Genomic DNA, 18238 nt, shown 5'->3' on the forward strand with positions numbered 1-18238 from the left:
GGAAAAAATGAAATCCCATTTTAACGGAGACCACTGGGATTAAAAATCTGGATTCTATCCTTCTAGATGTTTTCCACACACAAACATACATTAAAAAAAAAAAAAAAAATCCAAGAACCCGGAAATGACGGTTTTCCGCTTCACAGATGATGTCTTTCCATGTGTGTAACTGTTGGAGACATCACCCTCTAAAGCCATGTTACACAGACCTTGTTGTGACCTTGTGTGTGTTTTCCTCCACGGGTGGTGGTCCCTGTCCCTCCACCGGGCAGGAGGGCAGAGCCCTCTGGATGCGGCCACCTGAGCGTCTTCCTGAAAGCCAGAAATGCCTTTCACCGAGGCCCCGGTCCTCATCAGCTTGTTTTTCAGGAACTGGGTGGAGTCTGACTGAAAGAGCCTGCTTTTGTTGCCTGGTCTGCCGGGATTTTCTTTACAGCTTTTCCTCTTCCTAATTCTCTGTCTGGGAAACCGGGGCCTGGAATCCCACCTTTTCTCTCCACCAAGAGCCATGGAACGGCCTCTTCACCTAAATTTACATACAGATTTCAAGAGTTGCATTAGTGCCTGTGGGACCCCCGCACCATGGACTCCAGTGGAATAATTTTCTGGAAGCAAATACAGTGTCACAACCCCTCATATCCCATCTCTTGCCAAATATGTACAGAAGGGTGAGAAGCAATGGATATTTTGTTTTCCAGAAGTTTTTTTTTGTTGTTGTTGTTGTTTTTGTTTTTAAAGCTCCCAACCTAGACAGATAAGCAATACAAACGGGTATAAAGAAAGAATTGATACTCTGATACCCAGTTCTCCTGCCCCCCCCACACTGTCCCCTCCTTAGAGGTTATTACTATTAATAATTTGTCGTGTGTCTTTTTAGACTTTTCTTTGACAAACTTTCAATGAATGGGATTATAAAGTTTTTAGTCTGCCACAAATGAATGATTTTTAAAATGTAAATTACAGTTTTGTATGCCAAAAATATTTTGCGAGTGCATGGAAGGAATTTACACGAAGGTGGTTTAAAGATTGGTGGAAGGGGCGCCTGGGGGGCTCAGTCAGTCAAGCATCCGACCTTTGGTGTTGGTTCAGGTTGTGATCTCAGGGCGGTGGAATCGAGCCCTGAGTCGAGCTCTGCACAGAGTCCGAGGATCTCTCCTCTCTCCATCCTTTTTCCTGCTCATGTTCAATTAAAAAAATAATAATAATAAGTAAATAAGTAAGTAAATAAATAAAATCTTTAAAAAAAATTAGTGGGAGAACAGAATTGCCAGTATGGAATTTAGGCTTCTGTACTGTGATTGTCAAGGTATCAGGGTCAGCCCCAGGGGAGACTGGACATAGGTTGGTTTGTCTGTGACATCTCAGTCCCTGGTTTTGTCCTGCCCTTCCTTCTCCCTCATGGGGGCTCTTACTCAGTCCTCCTGCACCTATCAAAGCCTGCAGCATACTTGGTGTCAAGAGAGTTGGCCTTGAATCTAGATGTGTGGCTGGAAGCAAGCTATTTAACATCTCTGAACTTGGGTTTCCTCAGCTGTCAAGTGGAGAGGACCATCGCTCTATCACAGAGCCGTCGTAAAGATTCAATGTGCCGAGGGACGTATCTGGCTTATGGTAGAAGCTAAACAAATCTTAACTGCCCTTTTTTCTGGCTTCTTGAGTCTTCATTCTGTAAAGGTGTGTCAGGACATGGTACCCCTTCCCAGGAGTGTTTGCCTTTCAACACGGATCAAAGCTTTGGGTGAAGGAATTAAGGTTCAGGAAGATTCTTCTGGAGAGAAGCCATGCTGCTTCTATGCCTGGCTTTTCAGAACTACTTCATGAATGGTCACAGCCCAGAGGGCAGCCAACATTCTTCCCCCAGTATCTCAACCTCATGCATTTCAAGGGACATATTCAACGATGAGGTCTGAGGTGGAAGGCATCCAAAGGAGCTGATATGGGGTGGTGGTGGGGGGAGGGAAGCATTACCAGGATACTGGGAATGTGAGAGTGCAGACCCTTGCTCTTATCATGAGGGACAACACAGGTCCATCTGGCATCTTCATGAGAATGAGAAGGGCACCTGTCTGGGACAGTGGGGCCTGCAGATGGACTCTAAGGTGGGTGGATAGTGCTTCAGTAGAAATTTGAGAAAGATGCCCTTCCTCCAGGTGCAAGCGGGAGAAGGGAGAGTGGACTGGGTCTCCAACAGCCTCTCCTTGCCGCCTGGCTCCTTGGTGCCCACACAGCCTGCACGGCATACACAGCGCACCCCTTGTCACAGCTGCTCCCAGGAGGCCTAAACTGTCATTCTTCTTTCCTCTCTTCTCCCTTCTTGAAGCAGCCTGACCTAAGCAATGGGGAGTCCACCAGGAAACTTCCTCAGGGTGTTGTCTATGGTGTGGTGCGGAGATCGGATCCAAATGAGCAGAAGGAAATGGTGGTGTACGGGTGGTCCACCAACCAGCTGAAAGAAGAGATGAACTACATCAGAGACGTGAGTCATTTAAGGATGTTTGTTTGTTTTATCGATACTCCTTTTGTAGCATGCTAGATGGCAGAGTGGGAAGCATTGACATGAATGTGATAAGGCCTTTTGGAAGAATTCCTAGCGTTACTATTTTGGATGGAGATGTTTCTGCGAATCTTCACAGTAGTGTTAAATGTAATTGTGCCGTGAGGTCTAGAGTGAACTGCTGGAGTGACTTAGTAGGAATGCTCAGGAGACCAGATGACTCCCTTCTTCTGTGTATGAGATGGAGGCTTTTAAGTGATTTTTTGCTTATTATGTTGGACACTCCATTCCTGGTACATGAGTTTTTAAAACTGCATACATTTGGTTGCTTCGGGTTGTAAGAAACATAGAAGCCATCTCAGAAAAAGGAATCTGGGCTCTCATCAGGGCATGTCTAGGCTCTAGTCTTACTTGTCTGAGTCTCCCTTGGTTCTGTCCCTCAGCCTCAGGCTCATGGCATCAACTGAAAATATCCTGGTGTCTGGAGGAAGAAAAGAGGCCACTCACCACTGGTTTTTTTTTAGAGGCCCTCTATTGGGCTTCTCTTTATGTCTCATTGGCCAGGATTGGGTCACAGACCCATTCCCAGGCCCTTCCTGGATGGATCCCCTGGCGAGGGAATGGGATTGATTATGGCTGGTTCAGACCAATCAGTTGTGTTGAAACAGATGCTGAGAAGTCAACCACAGTAGACACTGTCCATCTCGGGCCAATCAGTGTCATTTCTTTGTGTTTGATACTACATTTCTTAATTTTTAAGTATATACTTTTTTCAAAGAAATTTGGAAAATACAATAATGTATAATAAAGAAGAAAACAAAATCAGCCATAATTCCACCATTAAACCAGAATAGTTATTAAGGAACATTTCCTTCTAAATTTTTTATTTCTTTTCATCTGTTTCTCTGTCCATCTGTCCATCCGTCCGTCCATCCATCCATCCATCCATCTATCCATCTCCATTCCTTTTTGGTTCTTTGGCCTCATAGTGCCTTTGTTGACCACATCAGTGTGATTAGATGGGAAATGGGTTTCTCTGACACTGATGGGCCCTGAGCACCTAGTCTAGTGGACTAGAAAGTTCTTATGAGAAGCAGAGCAGTGTGGGGCAGTAGAGTACCCCCCTGGGCCTCAGTTCAATGTCTGCTGCCTCTGTGTTTGGACCAGCCAAGCTTTTGTTCTCTCTGGGCTTCAGTTTTTTCCTGTGTAGATTGTGGAGGTTGGGAGGGGACCCCTGAAGTCAAAACTGCCAGCTTTTTATATGGTGTGTTTGCAGAGAAGACACAAAGTCATTTTGTCAGCTCTCATGTGGATTTTTCGAAAGAACATCTCTTATTGAGCATTAAAAATAATTAATGTTTTGGTCACCTTCTTTCATGTGTCTTGTAAGAGTTGGATACTTATATAGTTAAAAGAAATTAAAAAATCTTGTCTTGATTATATGTGATAATAATAATAAATATTTAACAGAGAAAATGAAGAAAAGCCAAAAAAGTTATCCACGCAAATGCACAACACGAGTGTGACAACCATCAGCCTCAAGTCCGCAGTCATCATACTCCCCAAGTAGAACTTTTAATTTTTGAGTGTCTCATTCCGGATTTTCCTATATGAGAAGCAATTTGAATATCCTATTCTCCCCTATTTTTCTCATGGAAATACTTCGTCCCTTCTCATATACCTCAGACAATGTGGCACTGCTTCACAGGTAGGCCTTTGAGGCAGAGCTGAGAGTTGCTAATTGCCCAAGACAAAAACAGCAGGTGGAGGCTGGTCGTGAATCAGGGATGACATGTGTCTAGGACACAGGGTGGTTCTGACCTGCATTATTAGCTTCCACTGGGACCTGCAACTTAAAATTAATTAAGGTCCCACCTTCTAGAGCTGCCTTCAAGTCCATCCCTGGCCTGCTTATGCCTAGGCATGTTTACGGGATTGTGGGTTCTCTCTTGACGTGAGTGACTCTGGCCTGGCTGGCTTCCTGCAGTATTTGCTGCCCAGCCGGAGAGCCGGCCCACAGCCCATAGATGAGCAGCATGAGTGCCAGCTTGGGGCCACAGTGAAAGCCATTCCGTCTGCCCAGAGTGAAGAGTTGTGTTTGATGCCTCGTTTTCCCAAGATATTTGTAGGTAACTGGACGAAAGTAGACTCTGTTACCAGAATTCATTTAGGGAAGGCGTGGCACCTTGATTGCACCCGGCTGCCGAAATCTCCAGTACACAGTCAGCCCTAATAAACATGCAGTCTGATTTAAAACCATGTTCCAGTTGTGCAAATACAGCTTTAAGGTGAAGTTCCCCCCGTACTGTCCCCTACACACCCCTCATTCCCACCAACTGCTGCCTTTGAGCCCTTCCTGCAGGAAGTGCTGGAGCTCTCTGCAGGGGGCTGCCCGGAGACTTTGTTTCTATTTGAGGACCCCTGGGCTTGCACCAACCAGAAGGGCAGCAGAAGAATGGAGGAGATGGAGTCAAGGTTTTTTGTTTTTATTTATAAAATTTTTTTAAAAAGATTTTAATGATTTATTTGACAGAGAGATCACAAGTAGGCAGAGAGGCAGGCAGAGAGAGAGAAGGAAGGAGTCTCCCTTCTGAGCAGAGAGCCCGATGCGGGACTTGATCCCAGGACCCTGAGATCATGACCTGAGCCGAAGGCAGAGGCTTTAACCCATTAAGCCACCTAGGTGCGCTATTTATAAAAATTTTAAGGACCTGTTAATCCTTCAAAAGTGCTACTGTAGAGAAACTTCGTCAGTGGTTGTGTAAACAGATGTTTAGGGGATCACCCTGACCCTTGTTATATTTTGTGTCTTGTGTATTATTGGTGATTGTTGAGGAACTAATGTTCAAATTTATGGTCTCTCCGGGCTCATACTTCCCTGCTGTATATTCCAGACACTTCATTGCTCTTGGTGGTCAGAGGTGACACAGGGAATATTAGAGGGCTTTTTGGTTTTGGTTTTTTGGTTCTCCTAGCCAGCTGTTGATAGAGTCAATTGGTTAAAAATTTTCTACTTCTAAAAATGCATGGCAGGAAAAGGAGTAAATCGTGCCTGAATGTGTTTGGATAGGTGATAGGTGAATTTCAACAAACCTTCTTCAGAGGTTCTTATTTGGATAATTAACCTTTATTAATAATTATAATCATATATAATCATAATGCATATGTATTATTACTGGTATTATTTGGATAATTCTCTTGGCTTCTAACAAGATATTAGGAGTGATTTTATCCCTTAATCCTATACTGTCATGTTCTTAAAATTGTTTTTTTGTTTTTGTTTTTTTTGGGGGGGGCCTTCCTGTCATTAAGGTTTCAACAAATTTCACATGAAAATGTTATAGCTTGATCTCTAATAGCATCTCATCTGCAGGTGAGAGCCACTTTGGAAAAAGTAAGGAAGCGAATGTATGGAGACTATGATGAAATGAGACAGAAGATTCGACAGCTCACCCAGGAATTGTCAGTAAGTGACTATCTCAGTCACTTGGAAACATGGAGGAGTGGTAGAGCGTAGCACTCCTTATGAGGTCTGCTACCTGAATATATTTGAGTTTATGATGTTGTTTGCGAGTGGAATCCTATTTTACATGAACTCAGGGAATGTTATCACGGAATTAAATTTATTATTTAAAGGGATATTTTTGTGGCAAGAATGATCTTTACATTAAAAGCATTCCCTCCACAATCAGGAACAAGACAAGGAAACCAGCCATCATCATTACTATATAACATTGTACCTGAGAGACTAGCCAATGGAATTGAACAAGAAAAATTAATTTAGAGGTATAAAAGTCAGACAGGTAGATGTAAAACTGCCACTATTTGCAAACTGCATGGTTATATACCCAGAAAGCACAAGTGAACCAATGAAAAAAAACTACTGTAAAAAAATTTTGTAAGGTAGGAGGGTAAAAAAATTAATAGATATGAGCAAATAGATTTCAATTAAAAAAAAAAAACTGGTAAGAAGAAATAAGAGCAACAGAAAACTACCAAATATTTAGGAATAAACTGACCAAGAGGAAAGACATGCCATGTGCTTAGACAGGAAGAGCCAAAATCGTAAGCCGTCAGTACTATTTAGGTTAATGTAGGAACGTGCTGTAACTCCATAAAAATACCAACAGATTTTTATTTTATGTTGTTTTTGCAACTGGACTGGATGACCCCAAAGTAGACAGAAGATAAATCTGAAGAGTTCAGGAAATTCTGGAGAGAAATGCAATGAAGAAGACTAGCTCTATTACTATTACAAGAAATTGAGAGAGCTTCAGAGATTAAAACAGTATCACACTGACACGTAAATAAATAAGCATCCATGAAAAAAGCCCAGAAATGTACATCAGTATGTGATAAATGTAGCAACCTAAAGGGAGGAAAATGGGCCAGTCATACACTGTGGGGACATCTTATGTGATGTCATGACAGGCTTATATCTGGATGAATTCCAAAGAGATCAAAATCTTAAATGCTGAAGGTGAAATTTAAAAGTGCCAGAAGAAAAGTTGTGTGAGTTTTTTTATACTCTTGGGATGGAGAAGGCTCTTTGTTACTCTTGACATGACATCCCAAACTACAAAAGGAAAGTTTCATAACTTTGACTACACCGAAATGAAAGATGTGTGCTGGTGAAAACACCAAAGTCCAATGATAAACCCAGCCCAAATGACTTGTCCTTCACATCATAGGTAACAGGCTAATTTTCTGAGGACTTAAAGCGTGCACAGACATCAAGAAAAAAAGTCCACAACTCAAAAATAGGCAAAATATTTGTTATAGATAACTTACAGTAATTTTTACTTATGAGCCTGGCATCCCTGTGGGGGTGGACAGGACACTGTACTAGCCGTGCTATGGAGGAGCAGGCTGATTGCTGGACAGGATGTGATTTTGAATCACCCTGAGGACGAGCAACTTGGCAGTATCTACAAAATTACTTAGGTCTCTAAGGTCTCTACCCTGTGACTTAGCAATTCTGTTCTGAAGAATGTATTCTATAAACTCTCACATATGAAACGACAGAGGTGTGAGCGTAGTTATCACATTGTTTGCAACAGAAACAAGACCGGAAACCTAAATATCCATCGAGAAGGGGAAAGTAAGCTAAATTACTACTCTGCAAGAGAAGATGGTAAAAAAAAAAAAAAAGCAAGATACAGGGAAGTATGTACAGTGAGCTACCACTTATGTAAAACAGGAAGGGAAAATAAGTATGTTTAGCTAGTTCTATGGATATGAAAGCAGTTCCTAGAAGGATAGTCAAGAAGCTAATTAACCAGGATTCTTAGTTGAGGGGCAGAGCGGGCATGGTGGTACCTGAGTGGAGGGGACAGGAGTGGTTGATTGATTCTGGTGTCTCCCTTTTTTATTTGGTAAATGTTTGAACTACTTGAAGGTACTATTTTGGAGTTTAAGAAAAAAAAATAACATTCCTCTGGTTTAAACAAGCTAAATCCTGTGAAAAAAAAAATTTTTTTCATACTTACGATTCATAATGGTAAAGAAAAAAAGTCCATGTATATATGACACACTTTCCAGAAAGGTAAACATCTGTAGGAAGGAAGCACGGTTGCAGCAGTCAAGTTTAGCCAGTGGCTTGGCTGGGAGATGATCTGCTTAAGTAAGAGCCGTGGCCCTGATTACAGGGGTGGGGGCGTATAAACAGAGCCGCCCAGCCCAGCCCGTTCTCCACCGCCTGCCAGGAGCGGTCTGGGGAGTCCTCACTGACTTGTGGAAATTCACTCTGCTGTCCAGGGACACACACCAACAGCTGTAATTAAAGCCAGTGGTTGGCGTTGCAGCAAATGCAGACGCGAGTCTCTGCCCCCCGCTTTCCATCCCCATCTCCCACACACCCCCATTTTCCCATGCGAGAATGGTGGCAGGAACTGTCCGTCTGCCATAGTGCCCTCCAGCTGCAGGCCAGCCCACCTTCTGCAGCCCGATGACGGCTGCAAAGTTCCTGCTCGGTGAGCTCGCCCCTGAGCGAGAACATGCCGCCAGCCCACCCCCAAGGCCAGGCCTACTCTTCCCTCTCGGGCTCCCCCGCACACAGGGCACCACCTGCTCCGTCATTGCTGGCGGCCTCCTGTGAGCCCACAGACCCCATGGGTATCCAGCCTTGACCGGGCCCCGAATCTTCACCCCTACTCTCCCTGCCTCCTGCAGCGGTAGAGCCACCCCCCCACCCCGCCTTCTTGAAGCTTCCTCTCTCTGGTCACTAGAAAGGGCAAGATGGCAGGAGAAGATGTGGCAGCTTCGTTCCAGGTCCAGCTGTGCCTGTTCTCAGCCGCTGGGGCACAAATCCCTGAACTCAGATTCTGTTTTCTTCACATAAAGGGCGGGAGTTCTGGCTGCCACACGTGTCGTGAGGACCTAGCGAGGCCCCACAGAGGAAGGCATGAAGGAACAGTGTCTTGTCTTTCCCCCTCTGGGCCATGCAGATGCGGGCTTTGTAACCTTAAGCCCTACTTGGACTATCAGGAGAAGGTTCTAGCCTAACCGAGGCTTGTTGCAGGTGTATGTGGTTTTGTGTAACTACCTCATCATCTGTCCAGGCTTCCCAGGCTCAGCAGGAGTATCTCAAGAATCACATCCAGACACAGTCGTCAGCCCTGGACAGTTTTAATGCCACGAACTCGGCCTTAACGTCGGACTCCATCGGCCTACAGGTACTTGTCCGCTCACGGTCAGCCTGGGTGCCCTCTGGGTGGAGCGCGCACACCTAACCAGGCGTGGACCCTGTGCCTTTGGAGAAAAGCAAGTCATGGGTGTCTTCGGGCCATTATGCAGGATCCTTCAAGCATGGCCACGGTAGAGACCCCACCAGGACGCTGGTGAAAGAAGTGCTTCCAAGCAGGGGCTGTAACCCTTTGAGTTTTGTTTTCGCCTTCGTTAAAATGGGAGTTTCCATCCTGAGCTCTGTGCTAGAGGCATCCCCTTCTCCAGTAAGCACCCGAGGGGGTCTTAAGTGTCAGCGCCTAAAACAGCCCCAGTTTAGGAATTTCTACCGAGACACAGGAGAGACAGACTTAATCATAGACATTCTGTGGTCAGGCGTTGCGAGGAGCTCCCAAAGGCCGTTAAGCACGTTTGCCTAATTTAGAAATTATTTCACAAGAAAAGAAATCCTGTGCATGCCAGAGGATGTCCTAGAGTAGCCGACAGGGACGCAGAAGACTCAGGATCCTCCAGATGTGTGTGGTCAATCCCAGAGAATTGCTCTCCTGAGTCATCTGATTTGCTGGGAGCTCACCAGGCCTGTGCCACCCAGTTACCCTTCCACCCCAGTCCTGTGTCTCATATGCAAATTAACCTGAAAGCATTCACCAGAAACAGCATCCCTTGGCTTTAGTCTCCAGATATGCAAATGATAGTTTCTACTTCTCCTCCAAGTTCATTTGACTCCTGTCTTTCTACCCTCCTCTTAAAGGTCCCACGGCCATTACTGTCCTTCCTGATTCTATATAAATAACTTATCAGATAAACAGATTTCATGTTGGGATCACCAGTTGTTATAGCAGTAGCTCCAACCCTAGATCTGGGCACAACAGTGGGCCCAGGTGGGCGTCTTGTTCCAATTTGTCTGGGAGGCCGTTTCCAGTGGGGGCTCGGAGCCTCACCCTTTTCCTGGTCCTTCTTAGTGTGTGCTGGTTATCCCCTGCCTCAGGCGTGGCCCTGCTCTGGGTCTGGTTTATTCAGTAGCTTTGGCTTTCCCTTCCTCCTGCCATCGGGGCATTGGCAAGGCTCCCTTTCCTTCGCTCTTGGGCATCTTCCCACTCCTGGCCAACCGGGCGATGCTGCACCTCACCTGAGTTCAGACCTGGTTGGTATAGGTTCTGATTTTCTGGGTTTTCTTCCCCATTGTTCTTCCGCTCTGCCATTGGCTGGTGCCCCAGGCCGTGAGGTCAGCCATTAGAACAGCCCTTAGAACAGGGTCAGCTTTGACCCAGGTACCCTGACTGGTTCTTAGTTATGATCCAGCCTCTTGGCTGGGGGCAGACCAGGGAGCTTTATCACGAAAAGATTAAAAATTATTGTTAGAAAGAAGCAGCAGAAAGAGAAGGAGAAAAAGGAAAAAAGAAAGGCACCCTATTCACAGCCAGGAAATTCAAGCGAGTCTGAAGATAGGTGTGTTCTTATTTCTGCAAGTCTCTGACCTCTCTCATTGGTCAGACTGGCCGATTTTCATTATTCTTGACCATGAGACCAGACCCCTGGTTTAATTACACAGAATGTCAGAATGGGAAGGATCAGAAAATAATTTGAGCTGCAAGGGGTTTAGATGCTGAGATGACTTCCAGTCCCCTTGTTTTATGGATGAACAAGCCAAGGCCAGCAGAGAGAAATGCCTTGAACAAGGTGTCTAATTAGCAGCAGAGCCAGGATTAGAACCCTGGTCTCTGGGTCCAGATGTAGGCTCATGAGCACAAGAGCTGGACCTGTAAAGCCCGGGGGCCTTGGAGAGGGGTAGTTGGGCCAGGTGGTTTCTAAACCCCTTGCAGCTCAAATTATTTTCTGATCCTCTGCTTCCAAATGGCTTCTGTGTTTCTTTTAATATCATACCATCAAAAATCCTTTCTCCTGATTCAAGGAGAATGAGAGGCATTTTATCCAAAAGGGAGGCTAAGGACTTGAAAAAGCTTCAGGGACTGATCATCTGCAAAGAGAACAAACGTATTAGAAAATGGGTCCAACCCCAGAGTTTCCCTGTCTACCTGAAAGTAGAACACAACTTGGGGAGGTGGGAGATGGTGCCCATAACCCAGTCCCCAGTGGTAAGAATTCCGGGTTATGGAGACCATTCTCGGTACAAGGAGTTCACCAAGTGGTACCCAAAGCGTTAACTAACACCAGTGTTTATCCAATCGCTCTTGCTCCAATGGGTGGCCAGGAGCAAAAATCTGCAGGCTTCTGATGCTTGTCAGGCCCTGGTCTGAGTCCTCAAACCCTGCTCCCTGGTGCTCCTTTGTCACCACCCTTCTCTAAGGGGGGAAGGTGGCAAACTCGCCGGGCGTCACCAGCACCTCAGCCTTTGGACAGGCAATCCATAAACAGTGGTGACAGCCCCTGTAAGGAGAAAAGGCAACACCTCTATTCTCCAAAATGTGTTTTGTTTTTTTATTTTGTTGTGGGAATCTGAAAGCGACAGAAAACACAGAGAAGGAAATAAATATCTCCCCTAAGCCTACCACCTACCGGTAACCTAGTATTTAGATTTTGGTGAAATTCAGCCTAGTCTTTAAACAAATTTTCTCTGCATAAATGCATTTGAACAAATGTTTATACATTTGCCTTCTCAAAATGGGATTTGTTCTATCCTTATTATATTCAAAACCTTTTTTTTTTTTTTTTTTTTTTAATGTGAAATGATACCTTAGGAACACTGTTCCTTGGAAAGACTCCATTTTAGTCAATTTCCAGCCATCCTGAGCAGTGGCGGGGTGGGTGGGCAGAGGCTCGCTGGCCACCCAGCCACAGAGCTGCAGACGTCGTGACCCCCGTGGGGGGACCCGCAGCCCCTCAGAACCCAGCGTCCCCGGCTTGCAGCTGCCGGGGCCTGACTTCTCTCTCAATGGTTAATGCTAAAGGGATGTCCCAGTGCCTGACTCTGGCCACATTTACTCACATCACTGGCTCTGGTTTTGATTTCTTTTCACATCCCTAGAAAACCCTGGTGGATGTTACTTTGGAAAATAGCCACATTAAGGATCAAATGAGAGACCTGCGGCAGACCTATGAAGCCTCCGTGGGCCAGCTGCGGGAAAAGCAGAGGCAGTTGGAGGTGGCGCAGGTCGAAAACCAGCTGCTGAAAATGAAGGTAAAGCAGAGCGCCGACGTCCCCCTGAGCCGCCTCCTCGTTCCCTTTTCTCCTCTGTCCTGCCATTTTCGGGAGTTCCATCTCCTTTCCCCTGTTGACTAGTTGGCGTTGTCCGCATTTTTGTGGCCAACCCCACAGGGCTGGGCTCACGGGCATTGAGGGGGTTTGTGTGTTCGCTGCTGTCGGTCCAGATTGGGGTTCCCCGTGAACACCCCCAGTGGGCACTTCTGCCCCAGCCCCAGTGGCCTCAAAGGCAGCTGAGACCCCCTCATCATGGCGCTACAGTCACACCCTGGGGATGTCCACAGGCCTGGGACTCCAGAAGCTTCACAGTTTAGATTTTCTGTGACGTCTCAAGGTCTTTCTGGGTGGTGTGAGAGGAAAGAGTCTGAGAGCACACAGGAAGAACATCCGTGGGCGACCAAGGACTCTGGGCAGTGTCCCTCTTGTCCACCAGCCTGTGCCTGTTCCTCAACGGGGCTTCTCCTGCCTCGGAGGTGCTAGGGCCCCTTCTAGATGGGAAGCATGGATTGATCTTGTACCCTCTGATAGGAGCAGATCCATGCATGGTGCCTAGAAAGTACTCAGTAAATTATTTCCTGAATCAGTTTGTTCATACATAAGTCTGTGGTTTTCCAGTCATGTTCAGCACAGCATTAGGCGGTTTTAGAGGAGAGTTCCTCATGGGCGGTGGACCCGTATAGTGGATTGCTCAAACCAGGACACTATTGGGACTGGAGGGTGGTGCTATTGAGAATTGAGTCGGGGGGTGCACGTGTGTGGCTGAGTCAGTTGGGCGTCTGACTCTGGGTTTTAACTCTGGTCATGATCTCAAGGTTGTAAGATCGAGCCTTGCATTTGGGGGTCTGTGCTTAGTGGGGAGGCTGCGTCTCCCTCTGCCTGCCCTCCCCCAAATAAATAAATCTTTTTTTAAAAAAAAGGAATGGGTTAGGGAGACAAACTGGGACATGCAGTCCCCCTCCATGTGGGGCTACCTCACATGGGGGGAGGGGTTGCCACGTTGCACTGTGTCATCACTGTGATCGTCACCCCTGGGTGTGTGTCTGCCTGGTCCCACTGGCCAGACACAACCACCCTGACCAGATGTGGTCTTTGCTTTACTTCAAACAGGGTAGCTCTTCTCTTTATGATTTCATATACCACATGTCTGAATAAGAGTTTGGAAAAAAAGGGTGCCTTGCTGAAAGAGCCAAAAAGTACTGCTGACTTTTTCTTTTCTCCTGAGCTGGGCCTGACCGGCACTAGGAGTCCCTGCCTGAGTGTTCCCCAGACCAGGCGGGAGCGTTTCTAGATGCAGTACTTAGGAAGGCACGAATGTATGGCAAGGCTAACTTCAGATTTCTTACGTGAGTTGAGCGTCAGTCTTTCTTGGGTACTCCTTGGCCAGTGTAATTAATGGGACAGCTTCAACTCCATGCAGGCAACCTGACTTCAAAGGCCTCCCTGTTTCTCTGACATAACAAAATTTTAAATAATGTATGCACATGGCAGGGGAAAAATAAAGCCAAACAGTAGGAAGCTAATCTAGAATATGCCTGCACCATTCTACAGTTCCCCCAACTGTGTGAGATTTCTGATGTCCCCCATCCTCCTCACCAACACTTGCCGCTGCTTCACTGCTGACGGCCATGCAGGAGAGTGAGGAGGTATCTCCTGGGGGCTTTGCGCTCTCCGACAATGAATGACATTGCCCAGATTTCTTGTGCTTCTAGGTCATTTGTGTATCTTCCCAAAGATCTCTGTCAGAGCCTTCGCCCATTTTTAAAGTTGGATATTTTGTTATTGAGTGGTAAAAATGCTTTCCGTGTTCTGGACACAAGTTATCAGATAGGCGATTTGCAGATCTTTTCTCCCACTCGCTGGGTTTTTCACTTTCTTGATGGTATCCTTTAAACACAGAAGTTTTAATATTGAGTATTGATGAAGTCTTTCTATGTATCTTTTGTCACATGCGCTTTCAGTATCGTATCTGAGAAACCATCGCCTCACCAAAGGTCACAAAGATTTACCTTATTTTTTTTTTTTAAGATTTTATTTATTTATTTGACAGGCAGAAATCACAAGTAGGCAGAGAGTCAGGCAGAGAGAGAGGAGGAAGCAGGCTCCCCGCTGAGCAGAGAGCCCGATGCGGGACTCGATCCCAGGACCCTGGGATCATGACCTGAGCCGAAGGCAGAGGCTTAACCCATTGAGCCACCCAGGCGCCCCTACATTATGTTTTCCTGGAGGACTTTTATAGCTTTGGCTTTTACACTTTTGGCTTTTACACTTAAACCTTTGATCCACTTTGGCTTAATTTTTCTATGTGGTGTGTTAGGTGTCTAATATCACTCTTTTGCATGCAGCTATCCATTTGTCTTTGTACTGTTTTTTAAAATTATTTATTTAATTTTTTTTCCAGTGTTCCAAAATTCATTGTTTATGCACCACACCCAGTACCCCAGACAATATGTACCCTCCTTAATACCTACCACCAGGCTCACGCAACCCCCACCTCCTTCCCCTCCAAAACCCTCAGTTTGTTTCTCAGAGTCTTCTTTTCCCATTGAATGGTCTTGGTAGTTAATTTCTTGAAATTTATTATTATTTTTTATAACAGATAAACGATTTACTTAACTCAGAGTCAAATTTATAAAACAGTATATTCAGAAATATAATATCTGTATCTGTAACATTCCCTTTAGTCTCTTAGTGTTTCCTTCAATAGGTAACCTTTTTAACATTTTAAATTTTATTGCTTATTCTACTCAGACCCAATTCTAATAACGTAGTGATCTTTTTTTCCAGCCCACAACAGAATACTCCAGAATTTGAAAAGCATGTCTTCTGAGGTTAGTTAGGATATGGAGATTTTATCCAGAGAAGGTTTATTAAAATTGATAAAATAAAAGATAATAAAACTTCAGGATCAAAAGACATTAGGCCAGAAAAGTCCCTAAAGAAAGGGATTAAGGGGTGCCTGGGTGGCTCAGTGGGTTAATCCTCTGCCTTCGGCTCAGGTCATGATCTCAGGGTCCTGGGATCGAGCCCCACATCGGGCTCCCTGCTCGGCAGGGGGCCTGCTTCCTCCTCTCTGCCTCCTCTCTGCCTGTGTCTCTGCCTACTTGTGATCTCTGTCTGTCAAATAAATAAATAAAATAAAATAAAATAAAATAAAAATAAAGGGATTAAGAAGATAGTGAAGTGTGGACACGTTTTAGACAGAATTCATTTTTTTTTTTTTTTAAAATAGGGAGCAGGACAGGATGAGAGAGAGAGAAAGAGAGAGAGAGAGAGAGAATCTTAAGCAGGCTCCACGCCCAGCACCGATCTGGACATGGGGCTTGATGTCACGACCATGGGATCATGACCTGAGACAAAACGGAGTCAGACACTTAACTGTGATAGCCAGGGGCGCCCTAAGAGAATTTAATTTAAAAGTGGCTAAATTGAGGGGACAGTGCAGACACTTAGCTACATTTGTCTTTTGAAAACTTTGCTCCCGTGGAAGGTCTTTGTCCCGTGTGAAGTACTGCCTTGTCTTTTCCTACCCATCCGCTGTCCCTCTTCCCGCTGTCCCTCTCCCCTGCCTTCCCGCTGCTCTGTCTCCCGCAGCAGCATCCCGGGTTCCCTGTTGCGTGTCCGCACCTTGCCCACCTGCCGAGAGGGGCCGGCTCCCTGGGGCCGGCAAAAGCCAGAGCTCTGACCGGCGCATCTTTGCAGGTGGAATCCTCCCAGCAAGCCAATGCGGAGGTGATGAGAGAGATGACCAAGAAGCTGTACAGCCAGTACGAGGAGAAGCTGCAGGAGGAACAGCGGAAGCACAGCGCCGAGAAGGAGGCTCTCCTGGTGTGTACGTCCTAGCCTCCGACCAAGGAACGGAGAATGTTCCATCCGTCATTGTTGGGGGGGCTGCGGTAACAGGGTTTCTGCCTGGAGGGGAGTCAGCGGACGCTAACGTGGGAGAGGGTCAAGGTGTTTATTCACTGGCTCCCTCCCTCCCCCACCTCTTCCTCCCTCTCTGCATCCCCCTCTTTGCCTTGCATAGCCCCCAGTCTCTGCCTCTGAATACCCCCCTTTCTCTGGCTAGACTCTCCGGCGCGTCTGGGCTTCTGTGCAGCTGTGCCCCTTCTCCCTCCATTTGCTCCTCTTTCCCTGAGATCCCCTCCTTCCCTGCCCTCGCTCCTCCCTGAGCTCCTGCAAAGCCTGGAAAATGCTATTCTCCCTCCCCTCCCCATGCACCAAGTCTTTCCCATTCATGAGAAGTGCCCTCCGTGTTTGGGAAGCCCACACTCTTTCTGCTCTTTGCTGTGGCCTTCTCTTGTTCCCGTTACTAGACTTGGACTGTACACCTCACATCCTGGCTTCCCTAGGAGCGAGTATAAGTTCCTTGAAGGCAGGGAGCGGTGGCTGCCTTGTCTTGTGTTCTCAAAGCTCTATACAGGGGCTGGATGGTTGACCAAGTGGGTACATTGCAATATGTGGGAAGGGTCTAGCAGTCTGCATTCAATTCCAGATATGGCCCTACTGCCTTTTATGCTGTTGGCAAATACGTGGACAATTCGAGCATCCAGTCAAGGGAGAAATAACATTTGCAGGCTTGTTTTTTTAGATATAAGGAGTCAGGGGGAGAAAGGAGAAAAAAAGAACTGGACCCATTAAAAAGCCACACGGTATTTCTTTCCAGGTGAGACCCAGAATCACAGGAGTTCGTGATATGAGTTCATGACACGCCTAGCCCCCCAGGGTGTGCTTCTAGAGAGACCCCATGATTCAGCAAGGCTGGTGCTGTTGGGACCCTGGTCAGCAGCCTCGGGTCTCCAAGGCTGTGCTGAGAACAGTGTGCTTCTTTTGCAGGAAGAAACCAAGAGTTTTCTGAAAGCAATTGAGGAAGCCAATGAAAAGATGGAAGCGGCGGAGATCAGCCTGGAGGAGAAGGACCGGAGGATCGGAGAGCTGGACAGGCTGATTGAGCGCATGGAAAAGGTAACAGACACTGCCCTAGGCCCAGCGCCCGCTTGCCCGGGCTCCCCGCCTCTCCGGAGTCGCGGCACCCATCCCGCCTGTCCCTCCGATTTGTGATTTAAACAGGAAAGACAGAGCTGTAAAATAAGGTCTGAGGCGGTCCGACAAAGTTCTTATTTTTACTATGGTAACTCTTTTGATGCTTTAAAAAACATTCTATATGTAAATATTTACCCAAATTCGTATTTTCGCACCCTGCTTTGCTGGGGTCCCAAGCACGAACTTCCATTTACTCACTGAGTAAGCAAGCCTTGTTCAAATGTTCCATCTGCACCCTGAGTGGGCCTGCATCTGAAAGGTTGGCTTTTCTCGGACACCCCACATCTGCCAGCCGAGTGAGGTCACCACGTCTTTTGTGAGGCATTGGGAGTCGGGTTGGGGGTAGGCTGGGAAAGACAGGAGCTCAGAGGTAAAGAAGACATTTGAGAGCAAGGGAGGAAACCGGACATTAGGCAGAAAGTGGAAAATGGGAAGGAGTGGTGGGAGAGAGGAAAGAGAAAGAGCAGGAAGGAGGAAAAAGGCAGGGTGACCTTCAGCAGGTGACCGCTGACTTCTGGGGGTGGGGTGGTAGTCTGGGGGCAAAGCTGTGGCTGGTTTCTGGAGAATGGCTTTCAGCAGCTTGTGAGTCTGCAAGTCAGTGACCACCTGCTGAGACTGTGACATCGGAGCCCCCGGTAACTCAGGCTAAGTGTCCCCCGGCTGGTGACGAGCTAGGGGTAGGGACAATGCAGGCGAGGTGAATGCCTGGGCTTACAGTGATTCTGAGGGCGGTCTCCTTACCTCTGGTGTCTACAGCGTAGACCCCCTCCTGTCTCCTGATGAGGCAAGGTGCAGCCAGGACGGGAATGGCACGAAGCTCTGTGTTCTGGAGCTTCGGGGCTTGGGGGGGATCCCAC

General features: G+C 46.7%; 1 protein-coding gene across 3 annotated transcripts in view; it reads left to right on the top strand.

Annotated features, from left to right (window-relative positions):
- MYZAP (myocardial zonula adherens protein) overlaps positions 1-18238 on the top strand; it is a 90135-nt gene that overhangs the window by 22125 nt on the left and 49772 nt on the right. For all 3 annotated transcript variants that reach the window (XM_059180618.1, XM_059180619.1, XM_059180620.1), the window contains exons 3-8: positions 2321-2476; positions 5868-5960; positions 9055-9168; positions 12165-12317; positions 16041-16166; positions 17175-17303. In XM_059180618.1, coding sequence (XP_059036601.1) covers positions 2321-2476; positions 5868-5960; positions 9055-9168; positions 12165-12317; positions 16041-16166; positions 17175-17303 — 771 coding nt within the window. The remainder of the gene's footprint in view (positions 1-2320; positions 2477-5867; positions 5961-9054; positions 9169-12164; positions 12318-16040; positions 16167-17174; positions 17304-18238) is intronic.

The sequence above is a fragment of the Mustela lutreola genome, chromosome 7, assembly GCF_030435805.1.
Source record: "Mustela lutreola isolate mMusLut2 chromosome 7, mMusLut2.pri, whole genome shotgun sequence".
Classification (NCBI taxonomy): Eukaryota; Metazoa; Chordata; class Mammalia; order Carnivora; family Mustelidae; genus Mustela; species Mustela lutreola.